The 16,594-nt window shown below is 41.4% G+C and overlaps 1 protein-coding gene across 2 annotated transcripts in view; it reads right to left on the reverse strand.

Moving 5' to 3' along the window:
• Positions 1-16,594, reverse strand: part of LOC101018930 (FERM and PDZ domain-containing protein 4) — a 113,239-nt gene that overhangs the window by 7,063 nt on the left and 89,582 nt on the right. For both annotated transcript variants that reach the window (XM_031660760.1, XM_031660761.1), the window contains exons 8-13: positions 15,412-15,548; positions 12,923-13,049; positions 10,474-10,563; positions 9,722-9,904; positions 6,728-6,866; positions 223-1,287 (exon numbers count right to left, since the gene is read on the reverse strand). In XM_031660760.1, coding sequence (XP_031516620.1) covers positions 223-1,287; positions 6,728-6,866; positions 9,722-9,904; positions 10,474-10,563; positions 12,923-13,049; positions 15,412-15,548 — 1,741 coding nt within the window. The remainder of the gene's footprint in view (positions 1-222; positions 1,288-6,727; positions 6,867-9,721; positions 9,905-10,473; positions 10,564-12,922; positions 13,050-15,411; positions 15,549-16,594) is intronic.

The following is a 16,594-nucleotide window of genomic DNA, read 5'->3' on the forward strand; positions in this document are numbered from 1 at the left end:
TGGGGGTGGGGGTGGGGGAGATGTGCCTTATGTTTTTAAAAAAGTAACAACAAAGGAAATTACATACACACAAAAAAACCTATGATGGCAGTTTCAGCACATTTATGAAATGGGACATTTGTGAAATGGAGAACACCACGTAACAGAACTCCAAGGGCAAATGGCTTGGAAGGATGGAATGATATGGTTATCAGTGAATGAATGTAACAATTGTGAAAGAACCTGAATTGTCACTGGTCTGCTGTTCTTCTGACACGGATAGAGTCTCTAGAGCTCCCAGCGTGGAGACAACGGCATTATCCAGTCCCTTCTCACACTTGCCTTCGGCGCTGGTGGGCACAGCGTCAATGAGGGACACGGGGATCTCATCATTTTGCAGGCTGCCGCCTTTCTCCTTGTCCTCGGGGAAGGAAGCTGCCTGGCTCTGAGAGTCCTCTTCATCTGAACTGTCTCTAAAGCCAGGTGGGGGTGCGGCAATGGCCATGTTCAAGGAACGCAACAGGAAGTCATCCTCATTGTCATCACCTTCTGGAGGGGGCAGGGATGTGAGGTCAATGATGTCATCGCTTGACCCAGACAGGTTGAGGATGGCCGGCTGGTTCATCTCCCCCACCACGAGGTCCTCCTCACAGCTCACCTCATCCTCATCCTCTGCGTCATCAGTGTTTTCTGCATAACAGATGTCATGCAAGAGGGGCTCCTCGATCCCCTCCGCAGCCTGGAAGCTCTTCACATCGCCTATGTTTGCATAAACAGAATTTTCCACAAACTGGATGCCCTCTGCCTCTGGAGTGAGATCCAGGCCCTTCATGTCACTGGCACTGCCGATGTAGAGATTTCTCTGCTTCTCCAGCATTTCAGGACTCTCATCTAGTAGTGTTTCATAGCCGAGGGTTGGGGGAGTAATACCATCATCCAAGGCGAAGTCTCCAAAAATAAAGGACACTTTAGCTCCTCTCGGAGATTCCTGTGCTTTCTTCAGAGTTTCTGGTCCTGAGAGGGTCAATAGGGACCGCTGAGCGAGACTTCTATAGTCTGCCTCACAGGGGGCCTCCCCGGGCTGGCTCAGCTGCTGGTTAAGTCCATCTGAACTATAGGTGTTGTCTATGTACAAGTGCCGGTGCTCTTTTGGACATATGGTGCTGTCTGTGATCTCCACCGTCTTCTGCTTTGAATCTATGTATGTTATCTGGGCTTCTTGTTCCCCTTCGCCAATAAAGGTGGTCATTTGGGGTATACAGTTCCAATCTGGGCCAAGGAGGTTATGCTTCCCCTTGTTTTCAGTTCCTAAAGAGAAAGAATCATGCAAAGACACATTACTGTACTGTCTGGTTTTGGGTGGGGCAGGGGTTGGGGGGGGGCTCGTCTCTGTTTTTTAACTTAATGGCTTGTAGCATCACTTGTGTAAATACAGTTTTTCAACTACCCAAATATAGTACTTGTTGATTTAGGCTTCAGGTGTAAGAATTCCTTGGGTTAGGAGAACCAACCTTAACAAAATTGATACTGCATAAATTGTAATTGCTATGTGATAAAATGTAATACCATCCGGGGGTAGGGAAGTATAGCTTAATTCCATCTGACCCTTGGTTCTATTATTAAAAGGCTTCATTCATATCTACAAATGTAAATATACAACATGCCTTTTACCCTTAAAGGTGAGATTTCAATAGGCCATTATTCCAGAACATTAATTGTTCTTTTTTTGTAAGGTGAGATCTAATATTCCCTACTTCGTGAAGGAAGATATTGAATGTTTTCCTCATTGAGTTCAGAGATAGTCAAGGATTGTCAGAGTTTTGCCATATGGGAAATTAAAATAAATATTGTAATGATAGTATAAAACTTCTATCTTCAGTCTTTTGATATCCTAGTAGATGTTAAAATATTCATGTATAAATGTCAGCATGCATGCCTGTGTGTATGTGTGTGTGTGTATAAAATGCATAAGGTGGAGTGGTCACAGGTAAGGTACTTTTCTCTGTAATTTCTAAGCATAATTAATATTTAGGTTAATTTCAATTTTTGTTTGTATCACGAGAACTCCTGAAAATTTGTTTCATGTTCCTCATGGATTAAAATTACAAAACCCCAATTTAAATACTATTAGTTTGTTTGCTCTTCAAGCATCTTTCAATCTGGAATTTTGATGCGGAGATTTGTTCTGATATTTAACAAGACAGAGAACTGGGTCATTCTGTTGATATTGCCTTATAGATTCCAGAGGCAACATTTTGAGAAAATTTTAGGGCCATACTATTCTCCCATCCATTCCCTCAAATTGTCCCCTGCACAAGTTTGGCTAACTGACATCAGATGTGCAAGACATATGGGAAAAAAGTGCAGTTTTACCAAAGAGGTTTTTGCTCCCGGCAAATCATGCAATGGACTTAATGCTGAACAGTGTTCATGGTCATTTTTAATAAATTCATGTATTTTCATGAACAATAAGAGATATAATTTTGAAGACATTGGATTATACACTAGCCATATTTGCATCTTACCTTACAATAAATAAACCTTGTGGGGGGTCAGCATTATTTTATTAACAACAACAATTTAGATTATGACTGGGTGTGCACGTCGGGGGAAGTGTGTGTGTGAGTGTGGATTGTTGCAGGAGGAAGAGTAGTTCAGCAAAGTTGCATTGTAATGCAGGTTTAGGGCTTGGCAAATATTTTCTGTAAAGGGAGGCCCAGATAGTAAATATTTTGGTTTTGTGGGCCAACCATTCAATTGAGCAACTACTCAATTTAGCTGTTTTAATATGAAAGGAGCCATAGGTGCTACATAAACAAATGGGTATATGAGTTGAATGGTGGCCCCCAAAAGATATGTCCACTCTGTGAACGTGACCTTATTTGGAAAAAAGTGTCTTGCAATGTCAAGGATCTTCAGATGCGATTATCCTTAATTATCTGCATGGGCCCTAAATTCAATGGCAGAGAGAGATTTGGGCCACACAGAGAAGAGGGGAAGGCCACGTGAAGACAGCGGCAGAGACTGGAGTTAAGCAGCCACAAGGAATGCTGGCCACCAGAAGCAGGAGGAGGTAAAGAGAAATCCTCCCCTAAAGCCTGTGAAGGGAGCATGGCCCTGTCAACATCCTGGTTTTGAACTTGTGGCCTCCAAAACTGTGGGAGAATAAATTTATGTTGTTTAAAGCTCCCAAGTTTGTAAGAATTTGTTCTAGCAGCCTTAGGAAAGTAAAACAATGTGTGTGGTTGAGTTCCAATAAAACTTTATTTGCAAGAACATGATTTGGCCCATTGACCATAGTTTTGCCAACTCTGGTTTAGATGAACAAGAAAACTGAATAGGTCAGCAGGCTCAAAGCAAGTTGATGGATACTTACTAAGACCCTCCTAAAGCCCAGAGATGCATACATATCTGGGGCCAGGGATTTTGAAAGTGCTTGAAGCCTAATTTTCAAGATAGAGAAGAAGAAATGGGGGCTGTTTCTTATTAGAGATCTTGACTAAGATCTGGGATCAATTTGAGGTGAGAATAAAATATGTGCTCAATCTAGCTTCCTTCCAGAAGGGTCTACTGATTTGGCTTCTTGGAATAATTTTGGAGACATGGAAGAATGTGGGTTGGGAGCTGGGGTCTATTCTGTGGCCCAGTCTCCTACAGTGGAAGGAGAGAATGGACTAGAGAAGAACTGGCCTGATGGAACTTCCACTCTGTATTTCTTGGCTATCAGATCTTTTGGGAGTTTCTGAAGAGAAGAGAGTACTTTCAGCACTCGCTGGCGCTCTCTCTCTCTCTCTCTCTCTCTCTCTCTCTCTCTCTCCCGCCCTCTATCTTTGAGAGTGGGGATAGGTATGTGAAACTGGGAGAAATGATGGTGAGGCTGAAGTTCCATTCTTTCCCCACAGTAAGAATACTTTTTGTAACTATGTTTTTGCCTCTTTAAGTTCTGTTAAAACTTACGTTGTGGGTCACTATGAATTGGACAGAGTGGAGACCCTTATTACTGTAATCATGTTTAGAATAGTAGGTTTGGTTTTCTTCATACACCTCTACAATCTTTATAGTCTATGAGGAAAGGATTTATTTTCCAGATAAACTTTAACATTTGAAAATAAAATTTGAAAAAAAAACCCAAAACTGGTTTTCCAAAGGGAAACAATTGTGTCAAATTGCTGAACAGCTCTTTGGAATTTCTTTTCTTTTCTCTTTTTTATGTTTTTTGTTTTTTAGACACAGGATCTTGCTTTGTCATCCAGGCTGGAGGCTGGAGTGCAATAGTGTGCTTGGCTCACTAAAGCCTTGACCTCTCGGGCTTGCGTGATCCTCCCTCCTCAATGTCCCAAGTAGCTGGGACCACAGGTGTATGCCACCACACCTGGCTAATTTTTAAATTTTTTTCATAGACACAGTGTCTCACTTTGTTGCTCAGGCTGGTCTCAAGCTCCTGGGTTCAAGTGATCCATCCGCCTTCAACTCCCCAAGTGCTGAGACTATAGGCATGAGCCACCGAGCCCAGCCTTCTGTGGAATTTCGAAGGTCAGCATTAAATTGCTCTAAATCTCCTAGCTCAATGAAAACATGTGGTCATAAAAATGTTTACTGCCAAACCCAGTGCACGTCTATCACCTCCTTTTTGTTCTTTCTTTTTCTGTATTTATTTTTAAACATTTGTGTCTCTCAGGAGCTTTCTTTGCCACATGTTCTGTCTTTCTCTCCTTTCTGTGTTTCTATTACTTTCTAATTTATTTATTTATTTATTTTTGAGACAGGGTTTTGCTCTGTCACCTAGGCCAGAGTGTAGTGGCGAGTCATAGCTCACAGCAGCATTGACCTCCTAGGCTCAAGGTATCCTCCCACCTCAGCCTCCCATGTAGCTAGGACTACAGGCACATGCCACCACGCCTGGCTCATTTTTGTATTTTTTGTAGAGATGAGGTCTCCCTTTGTTGCCTAGTCTGGTCTCAAACTCCTGTGCTCAAGTGATCCTCCTGCCTCAGCCTCCCAAAGTACTGGGATTACAGGCGTGAACCACTGCACCCGGCCTCTATCTCTGTCATTCTCGGTTCTTTCTGCCTCTGGTTTTTTTTCTTTTTTTTCCCACTGCAAATTATTAATAGAAATGCTGAGCATCATTATAGATGATGTACCTAGATTATTTTTCTAACCCTTGCAAGCTAGTTTTTTAACCCCATTTTACAAATGAAGAAACTCAAGCTTAGAGAAATTAAAAAAATCAGACACCTCAAGATGTGACTGGATTAAATTTCAGATTTATTTGACTTGAAAGTCCAAGTGTTGCCTTCTATCATACTTTATCCATCGCTTCCTGTTTCTAGCTTCCCGTTTTCTATGACTGAGCTGCTTCCACTCACCTGGCCATCATAGTAAACTGTGTGTGAGTCTGTATGTGTGTGTAAATGTGTCCACATATTGCAATATATTTATGGAATAAAGTTTGATGTTTCTGCTCAATTTAACAGTGAGAGAACTTCCTTCCCTTTTTTTCTCCCCTCATCTTCTCTGAGAAATACCGGGGCCGGGGGGAGGGAGAAAAAAAGAGAAACAACAGTAAAATTTGTTTGTAAGAATTCCCCTTTCTTTTAAAAGAAACCCCAATTATGGAACCTCTGATTATAATTTTTTTTTTAACGGGTCAGTGACTGTGCCTAGAATGGTGGCATCTGTCCATCAGTGACATTTACTAAGCATCCACTGTAGATGGAGTAAAATGCTTAAGTAACTGAAGAAAAAATGTCCTAAAACCAATGAAAACCACCTACTGTCAAAGGATAATCAATTTAACATTTGCAGCCTTCCCTGTCCTCACTGTGGGGATCTTTTTTGCTGTCAAGTAGGTGAACTGAATTATTTGATGTCTTTGCCATCTCGGTGCTCCTATTATGGATCCAAGGTGGCTGCCATGGTGGAAAAATTTTCTTCTAGTGTCCCCAGGTCCAAGTGCTAGGCAATAACCACATTTTCCTGTTTGTAAAATTCCCAGAATCCTGGGCATAACTCTGACTACAGAGAGGAGTCCTCCCAGACCCTTGGGCCTAGGACACCTTCAGGAGAGACCAGCCCTAAAGCAGAGGCTCACAACTCATGTTCGGGCATTCCATCATTAGTCCTCTGGCCCTGACCTCTGTAAAAGTAAGGCCATGAAAACCCAACCATAGAGACTTTCATGATAATAAAATCAAGGTTGGAGCAAGCACCCTGACACTTCTGAGTGATGTGTCAAATGTGGTGAGAAATCGGCATTTTTCTTTTTAACAATTAGCCCACATTAGAGGTATCTGAAGGCTTTTTGCATTGAATTTGGACATTAGATTTTTTTGTGGGTACAATTTTAACTTTAATTTTAATTTTTATTTATTTGTTTATTTTGAGACGGAGTCTGGCTCTGTCGCCCAGACTGGGGTGCAGTGGTGCAATCTCAGTTCACTGCAACCTCCGCCTCCCAGGTTCAACCGATTCTCCTGCCTCAGCCTCCCGAGTAGCTGGAATTACAGGCACATGCCACTATGCCCAGCTAATTTTTGTATTTTTAGTAGAGACGGTGTTTCACCATGTTGGTCAGGCTGGTCTTGAAAGCCTGACCTCGTGATCCGCCTTGGCCTCCCAAAGTGCTGGGATTACAGGCGTGAGCCACCGCGTCCGGTCTTAACTTTTCAGAAAACATCCTTTTTATTGTTGTTAGGTGGGGTGTTTGCAGGGAGGTCAGTGCTTCATGAGTTCAGGAAGAGAATACCTGTTTCCTGGGTCGCTGTGTTTTTCTTGTTGGCCATGTTAAATATCGACCTCCTGGAATCAACAAGCAGTCGGTAGTATCCAGCCGTTAAGCAGGCCAGGTTCATGGCATCTGAGGATTCCATCAGAAGTGTGATGGGCTACACAAAAGAACACTTTGGTTAAAGCCATCCATTCTTAACATCCCTGGAGTGTCAACGGCTGCATTTATACTTATGGAAAAAGGAGTTAGTGAACAAATATTTCATGGGAGAAACCCAAGGCAGGAGAAAAAGCCAAGGATAACACAAAGTGCCTTACTGAAAAACATTCAGGACGCACCCTCTAAAAAGCCTGGACATTTAGAATCTCTTCCGAGTCATATATATGTCTATCTATCTATCTGTCTGCCTGCCTGCCTGCCTGCCTGCCTATCTGCCTGGCTATCTATCTATCTATCTATTTATCTATCTATCTATCTATCTATCTATCTATCTATCTATCTATCTATCTATCATCTATATTTGAGACAGGATCTCACTCTGTCGCTGAGGCTGGAGTGCAGTGGTGCAAACTCGGCTCACTGCAACCTCCACCGCCTGGGTTTAAGCAATTCTTAATGCCTCAGCCTCCTGAATAGCTGGGATCACAGGCATACGCCACCGCGCCAGGTTAATTTTTGTATTTTTAGTAGAGACGGGGCTTCACCATGTTGGCCAGGCTGGTCTCCAACTCCTGATCCTAAATGATCTGCCCACCTCAACCTCCCAAACTGCTGGGATTGCTGGTGTGAGCCACCGCAACTGGCCCCCAAGTCATATTGAAATGAAAGAAAAATGAGATTGTTTTCTTCCCAAATAGTTAACATTTTTAACATTTAAAAACAATTAAACATGTTAAACTGGTAAATTAACATTAACTAGTTAAGTTACCCGTTACCTCAGTTACCAGCAGTGAACTCACAATCTGAAAATTACAGGAAGATTAAGTTTTGGGTTCACGGTGTAAATTAGTGTTAAAGAGAGGTAAAATTTAAGTGGAAATTACTGCTAAGATTGAATGAAAAGTGCCAGAGATCCAGTAAAAAGTTGCTTCTAGAAGAAGTAGTAAATTTACAGGAGCATAAAACAGATGGGAGTTGAGAAAAGGCCTTACTAAAACTCTCTTGAAACAATGAGGTTATTATACAATTGGACATGGATTTGGGGCTTATAGGGAAAAAAAAAGTGTTGGATGAAGCAATTTTTCTCATTGAGTTAGGAAGAGTGTGTTCTTGTTGAAAAAGAAAAGGTGAGAGAGAGAGAAATAAGGAAACAAGAAAAAGCAGATACGAAGAGAGGCGCAAAGACAGCAAGACAGCAGATCTCTTGCTTTCACTCCTAGGTATAGGACACTGGGGGGATTTAGTGCCCCCAGCTGGTAGAATTTAACTTCCCTGACAAAGCGCCTGTACTACTTGTTGAACTGCTTTTCCTTCCACTTCAGTTGAGGTCTCCCCTCGGCCTCCAAGCCACCGCATCATTATTTTATATAGGCAGGACACCATTGGCCGGACACAGCACTCATTTCTGTTTAGGACAGATTATCTCTGTCATCGAATCTGTAATAATTGCATCCAGTTCAACCTTTGGTCCACCTTTCTCCGTGATGGGGCTATTTCTCTCAGCCTCTTTGCTCATGGAGTAGGATGGGCATTCCAAGTCTATCCTCCCTCTTTCAGCTAGCCATGAAGTCATCTGGAACCCTCTGGATGCAGCCCATGAAATCCCACAGGCCACAGCCAGCATGTTTGAGTTCTACATTCCGTCTTTCGTGATCATCTATTCCCACTGCAGAGCTCTCTGGGGTATTCTGATGTGCTTTGTAGAAACACTTTGCCACATTCTCAATGGCTGTCAATCCATTCCTCCCACACCAGCACCCTAGTGGGGATGCAGGTAGGGCTGGGTCCTCCATGACTATTCTCAGAGCACCTTCCAGGCTGGTGTTGTCTCCTTTGTGGAGTCACTATCTCCCTTTGTTCCAGTGCCTTTTCTTCATAGAAACAGTAGAAATATTGCCATTGCCAAAATCCAATAGCTCATCTCTACTGGAAAAAGAAGGTGGAGACCAGGAACCTGGACTATTTCCTATTCTCTTTTGGGAGTAGAGTTTTGCCCTTTGTGGACCATCTCAGATTTTTTTTTTTTTTTTTTGTGAGATGGAGTCTCACTCTATTACCCAGGTTGGAGTGCAATGGCACAATCTCGACTCACTGGAACCTCCATCTCTGGGTTCAAGTGATTCTCCTGCCTCAGCCTCCTGAGTAGCTGGGATTACAGGTGCGTGCCACCACGCCCGACTAATTTTGTATTTTTAGTAGAGATGGGGTTTCACCATGTTGGTCAGCCTGGTCTTGAACTCTTGACCTTGTGATCCGCCCGCCTTGGCCTCCCAAAGTGCTGGGATTACAAGCATGAACCACTGCGCCTGGCCAGATTTTTGTTTTAAATGGAATGGCTATGACATTCATAGGAGCCAGATGTTCAGTCAGTACCAGTTGTTACCATATGAGAAGACAGATGAACTAAAATATCAAGCTTTTCCAAATGAATACACACATATGGACCCAACCTAAGCAAAGGGAGTGAGAATTCTAAAGAAAGTTGGGGAAAATCTCCCTCTTGATTTGAGTCATATATTCTAGAAAGTTAGTTCAGAAAAGTTTCCCCTACTCTAAAACTAGAAATCACATTTTCTAAAGTCAGAAGGGACCTAGAAATTATGTAGCTTGCTTTCTCATGTAGGAATAAAAAAATTGAGCCCAGAGAAGTATAGCGACCTGTTCCCAATCACACAGCAATTTAGTGAGGACTGGAGCCCTCAGGCCTGAGTTGGGTGGATTATTTTCTGCACCACATTGCATCTGTGATGCTCTGCACACATTGACTTTTGCCTGCCTTGTAAACATCTGCAGTGTTATCAGAAATTAGCTGTTTACAGCAAGGTCATGTGTATCAACATCTGAAACACTTGCCTTCACATCTAGCACGTGGAGTTCCACCCGCACCAAGCTCTCCTCCTCGGAAAACATTTCAATCCTGTTGACGTGGCTAAAGTCGGCTAAAAGAGCCACCAGGTTGGTTTTGGTGTTGATGACATGGCTTATGCCATACCGGGGCCCAACCAGGAGAGTCACTTCCGAGCGCTTTTCCGCCTGCTGAGAAAGAGAAGTTGACAACATAAAAATACTGAACCTCTGAAATACCATGCCAACTTGAACCAACGATCCTATTTTTATAAGATTACATTTTTTTTAGAAAGTGTTTCTGGGTCATACTGTACTAAATCATCCAATTAGAAGAACCAGATACATGACTGATTTGAGGCTCTGATAAATTATGAGTAATTAGAAAGTAAATGTTAAAGCACAGTATGTTCATAATCATAAGATGCTTTTAGAAATGAGGTTTGTTTTTTCTTTTTGGTTTTCCTTTTTTCACTGTGAAAGCAACTTCTGGCTCAGTGATTTAAAAGAAGGCCATTGTTAGAATCCTTTGATTCTCTTGGTTCTTCACATTTCTTTTTCTAGGGCATTCTGCAGTGGTGTTATCTAGTTTAACAGTTCTTCTGATATTTTCAGACTGTTGTGAAGTTGGTTAGAAATGAAGGCTGGAGAAGATTCACAGCTGATTTGCTTTTGTCATCAGAGGTGGAATGAGCTGCTGTGGCTTCCAAGAGAAAGCAAAAACAAAACAAAACAAAACAAAACAAAAAGAAACAAATTACCACTAATGTTGCCTTGAACACACGGCCCCCATACAATCGCAGGTCACTGAGGAACTTGAGATAATGGACCTTGGCTTGTAGTGCAGAGAGCTGAGGAGAGAAAAGAAACCTCAGGTGTTAACTCTATTGGGTATGACTCCATTTCAGCTGGAGACCCGCAGAAAACAAGGCTAAGATAGAAGGATGATTTTACTGCTGAAAAGTTGAGATGTGACAAAGACTCTTCATTAGGAATAGAATTGCTACATATTTGGTTTCCTGATGAAGGACTGGAACATAAAATCAAGATTCACATCTTATTCATTAGAGGGTCAATGTATGGGGCACTCATGGGTATAGATATGCTGGGCCGGGCACTCAACAAGTGAGAACAAGACCATAAAATGTTCCATTGAACATCTGCTCACTGGGAGATTTCAAGAAGTGAGAGGAGCCTTCTACTTGCAATTAGGGACAAAGGTGAGGTGTCTACATATATTCCCATTGCACAAGAGACTCACCTGAATGTAGACTTTGTGGGAATCATTTTGAATATGCACCTGCAATCTAGGCAAAGCCTTCTAAACAGGCCCTTTACACTTCCCCTCTCAAGTTTCTTCCAGTCCTTGCAAGTTTTCGGGGGAAATGAACTTTCTGAGATCCAATCATTGTGGACATGTTTGAACTTGCTATATAAGGCTCAGTTTTATTAATTCAACTTGGAAAATCTGTTGAGTTTCACGAATGATTTATAAATGAAATTTTATCCAGATGAAAGTTATCTTTACAAAGACTTAAAAATGTAGGTTCCCATATCACTAAAAAGAGTATTTGATTAAAAAAAAAAAAAAAAGGTCAATGTTTCATACTGAATGTGCCAGGGATTTTTTATTAAGGTTGAAATTTTCCAACAAGGTGTAGATCACCATTAAGTGGCAATGACCATAAAATTCTATTTTCAATTGCAGATGACTTGCCAGCTTATTTGTTAACTATACCTGAAGGAACTGCTCTTTATATAATTGTTACTTAGCACCATTCATCCATCCTACTTCTTTAAAAAATGCAAAGCATTTGCAAATTGTTTTGAAAGCAAACTATTCACTCTTGGCTAGAAAAACAACCTTTAAAGGACAGTGATGGATAAATGGATAGATTGATTGATCTTATAGCAGTTATCCAAATTATGAGTGGGCCAGGCTTGGAAGAAAAATCACAAGTCAATTATAGAAATCAGCTTCCAGCAAATCAGAACTGAAGTTAAGAACTTGACCCGCATTGTCTTGCTACATCTCTGTAAGCTGAATGCTCAACTGTGATCAAAGATACCCTTCCCATGAAATTGGGAAGTGAGTTAAAGGTGGCTGATAGTGTGGTGAACCTGATTATACTTAAAAAACAAACAAACAAAACAAACAAAAAAAAAACCGTCATGGGGTGTGGAGGGGATAGAAAGAAATGTGCCTTACCCAGTAAAAACGACTTAAAAAAATCAGACACTAAGACAAAATAATTCTCCATGTAAACAGTGATTTGTATTAGAGTCACACAAATTTCTCCAGCTAATATCAATTGGAAAGTGTTCTTCGGTTAGAAGACTGCGTCCAATTTTATAGATTCAGTATTTTAAGGCTCCTTCTCTTTCTGGTTCCTGGAATCTTTTGCTTTTTATTACCTATAAACTATACCTCTCTTTTCTGACCAACAGTATATTTTAAAATTTCCTTTGTGTTTCTTTTACTTAATGAAAACAAAACAAAAGCATAAAAAGATTTTAACACTAATGATGGTGAATGACAGCAATAATTTTATCTTCCCTCTAAAGGTAGGTTTGAATCCAATGTTTGTCAATAGGGGTGATTTTGTTCCCTGGAGCACATTTGGCAATGTCTGGAGACATTTTTGTTTGTCACGATCATGGGAGGGTGCTACCAGCATCTTGTGGGTAGAGACCAGGGATGCTAAATATCCCACAATACACAGGATGTTCCCCGTAACTCCCTAACAAAGGATGATCTGTTCTCAAATGTCAGTTATGCCACAGTTGAGGATCCCTGGTTTAATGAATGTGATCTCTGGCCTGCAGGGCCTCTTGCTGGCTGTTGTGCATTTAAGCTGGTCTGAGCAATAAGCAATTGCATGATTGAAACATAGAATTATTTCACAATTCTATCTTCTATTCACAAGTTCTCAGAGGCTATGCAAACTTTTCCTGGATGGGCACATGAACACACACCTGCCCCCTACAGTACGGAGTCCATAACTTGTGAGAAATAAATAGGTTTCTGTATGAATACTTATTTTTCATTAGTGTTAGAAATATGTTAATAGTTAGAAAAAAGTTACACAGTGTTACTGCTTCTGAAAATATGGTACTAAGTATTTTATTCATGAGCTAATTTTAAACATTTAAAAAAATGCCTTCAAGCCTCTCTCTTTATAATTTTCTATTAAGATGCAAATGTGATACCTTTTTACCCGGTGGTACCAAGTTTTGATTTGCTTTGACAAGGTGTGAAAGTGCTTTCTTTATGTTCTTCTCTTTCATGCTTTGCAGCACAGCAGAGGGAAGAAAAGTCTCTAATCCCCATTCTTTTCTGCAATAAAGAGCATATCTTTAATTTCACATTCTTGTGATGATGAGTTATCTAAGACAAAATGGTGCTCTGATGTTTGTTGGAACAAATGAACCCTTGGTAAGGCAGAGAATGGAGACAAGTCCCCAATTAAGGAAGTAACTTTTAGTTTGCACTCAGGACACACACTACTTGGTCATTAATACGTATGTTTGCATTTAAAAAGAAATCTATTCCTCACTCTATAGAGACAATGCTAAGGAGGCATTTGGAGCCAATGTAAAGTGAAGAGACATTTTGTCCAACCAACTTCTGAATCTCTTCAAAGTCACTCACATATCCGAGTTTGTATTTCCAACACCAATTTCTCTCCATCCCTTTGTTGATTTCTATTCTCCAGTCTCCCTGTCTGCTCACATTCTTTCTCTCTTCTCTTAGAAGAATGGATGCAAGTCCTTCATGTCCCCAAACCATTCTTCCCTGTCCCTCCCCTCCTCCATGGCTATTTCTCTAGGCACACACAATTCTTTTGTCCTAGCCAGTTCATGTCTAACTCCTTCCATCAACATTTCTTGCTGGTGGTGTGGAATTGGGTGTGATTCATGACTCTTAAGTGTGCCCGGTATTGATGTGGAGATGCTGGCATCATTCATGGGTATGGATGTACAACAAAATGACAACAAATGGGACTGGGTTAATACATTTTTACAAAGAGCCAATTTCCCCAGAAATGACTACAACTCCTTTCTTAGAAGGTCCCATATTTTGAATTCTAGGAAATCTATCCTGGAATAGAAATCCTACCCTAGGTTATGTGTCTAATCAGTGTCTTCTAAATTATGTGAAGACCTTCAAGAGGATTCCAGTTACTTCTCCTGTTCCAGGTCCTCTCCAAAGAAGGGTAGGAAGACAACCTACCTCCACTACTTGACCATTCATATTCTTCACTAGTTAATAATGGTATATTTCATGATTATGTTTTCTTCCTTCTCAACTTGTACTTATTGTCTTTAGCCATCATTTGGCACTACTTATGGGCTATCTTGTAATCCTACTTGTATCATTATTTTAAATAATTACTTTTCTTGTCTTTTTATCTTGTTTTTACAATCAGAGCACAAGTTCCTCAATGGCCAGGAATAGAATTCATACATATTAATTAGTATTTTCTACTGCCCTAATGTGAGTGCTATATAAAATGCTCAATGAATATTTGTTGGTCAAAGGAATTTATGAATGAGAACATTATTATAGACTTTTCAGGATTTTTACTCAAGCCGGATATCTCTGAGACGTTTTTGACTGTACAATGTTCAACCTGGTAAAATGTGGGTACAGAAAGTAGGAAAATAAATGCATTTTAATTGTCTGAAAATCATCTCAGGTTGTGCAGGCCACCTTTTCAAATGGCAGCCAGTTTCACCTGTCCCCAAGAACTTTAGAGAGTGGAAGAGGGTGTGAATGTGTCCAGCTGAGCACAAGATCTCTTTGTGAGCCGAGTCTTTCTCAGGATACAGTCATGCTTATGTGTGGGGAGAGAGAGAAAGCATTTGGAAGGAGTGAACTGAAGGCCTGAGGTTCTCAAATTGCACATGAGGATTTTTCCCTACATGTCAACAGGTGACTGAGAGTTGTCAGAACAGTGGTGTTAAAGTCAGCAAGTTAGAGATTTAATCCTTCCCAACACAGGCTCATGAATTTATTGAGAAAAGCCATTTTGCCCCCTGGTGGGTCAACCTGGCATTGTGGAATTTAGAAAGGCTTTCTAGGCAGCCCATGAGAAGCTTCTTTGGAAAGTGGGATTTTAATTAGTTTATACATCTTTTGGAGGTGAGATTGCAAGCAGGGTGTGGGGTGAGGTCCAAAGCTTTAGCATTACATGTGTTTCCAAACACAGGTGCCTCAACCCATCACACAATCTATAGGACAATGGGGAGTCCCACTGCCTGGGTTTGAATCCTGTATCCCCCCTGCCCCCCCGTTAATAGCCATTTGACTTGGGCAAGTTATTCTGTGCCCGGTTTGCTCATCTGTAAAATGAAGCTAAAATCCTACTAATCTCATAGGGATGTTGTGAGAATTAAACAAGTTAATGTGTGAAAAGTGCTGAGACCAAAGCTTGGCTTGGAATCAAGCCCCTTTAGGAATTCAAAAATTTAGGCTTCGTTTTAAATATGTCCCTCGTCTTAACTACAATGCTCCAAAGGTGGATTAGAAATGGATCTCTTCTACCAAAAATGAGCATGATATTCATACATTTTGCCACTGGCGAATAAATGCTTTGCCACAAACAAGATCAATTTTGGACAAATAACAAAAATACACCCGGGCTAAGGGAGGCGGCATGTCTGTCTCCGAAATGGCGCTGAGAGTCAACACTTACTCGATGTATTTGAGGGAGATTTTCTGCGTTTGCTTGGTGGTAACGGTTGCAATGTACATTTGTAATGCGGCCAGCCGCAGGGCTATGTCATATTTCAGCTCCGGCCCAAATCGCTCCTGAACCACATCGTTACAACTCTGCGAAGAGACCAGCAGGGGGCACAGTTTGTCAAAGAATGGGCCGCAGCGCGTGGACTTAGAGAACAGGTGACATACATTTCCCCAGAGTGTTTCAACCTTCACTTCCCAGGCAGGGAGGCTAAATGTGGAAACATCTCCATCGTGCTGCTTGGAAACGAGTCAGTATTTAATTGCACACGCAAACACAGAGACCACACAAAACATTTAGCATTCATCGACGAGCTGCTATTTAAATATTTAGCTTTTTGTAAAAACAATTAGGAATTTAGGTATGAAATTTCCAAACACAGGTGCCGCAGCTGAATGCATAAAGCATTGATAGCATAATGTGGCTTCTGGAGTTAGGCTGCCTGAATTGGAATCTTAGGCTTGAAACTTGTTTCTCCACTTCACTGGGGGCACAAACTTGGGCACCTTCTTAATTGTCTGTGCCTCAGTTTTCTCTTCTGTAAATTGGGGATAATACTGCTCCCTGTTCACTGGGTTGTGGTGACGATTAAATGAGTGAACCACGGAAAGTCCTTAGAATCCCAGCACTTTAGGAGGCTCAGGTGGGTGGATTACGTGAGCCCTGGAGTTTAAGACCAGCCTGGGCAACATGGCGAAATCCTGTCTCTACAAAAAGTACAAAAATTAGCTGGGCATGGTGGTGTGTGCCTGTAGTCCCAGCTACTTGGGAGGCTGAAGCAGGAGGATCGCTTGAGTCCGAGAGTTTGTGGCTGCAGTGAGCCTTGATCACACCACTGCATTCCAACCTTGGTGAAAGAGCAAGACCTTGTCAAAAAAAAAAAAAAAAAAAAAAAAAAATCCAAAACAAAACCCCTAAAGCTCTTAGAACTGTACTTGGTAGGGTGTAAGCCCTCTTACATGTTTACTACTGTCACCACCAACATCATTCTCCTCCTCGTTATCAGCCACAGCAGCCGCAGGGAGGCAGAATTAGCAAGGCGATTGAGCACAGTGGCTTGGGACTGATACCCACCTGCTCTGGCGTTCTGGCTTTCCCAATGGCTACCTGTGTAGGTGGTTTTAGACCATTCACT

The sequence above is a fragment of the Papio anubis genome, chromosome X, assembly GCF_008728515.1.
Source record: "Papio anubis isolate 15944 chromosome X, Panubis1.0, whole genome shotgun sequence".
Lineage (NCBI taxonomy): Eukaryota > Metazoa > Chordata > Mammalia > Primates > Cercopithecidae > Papio > Papio anubis.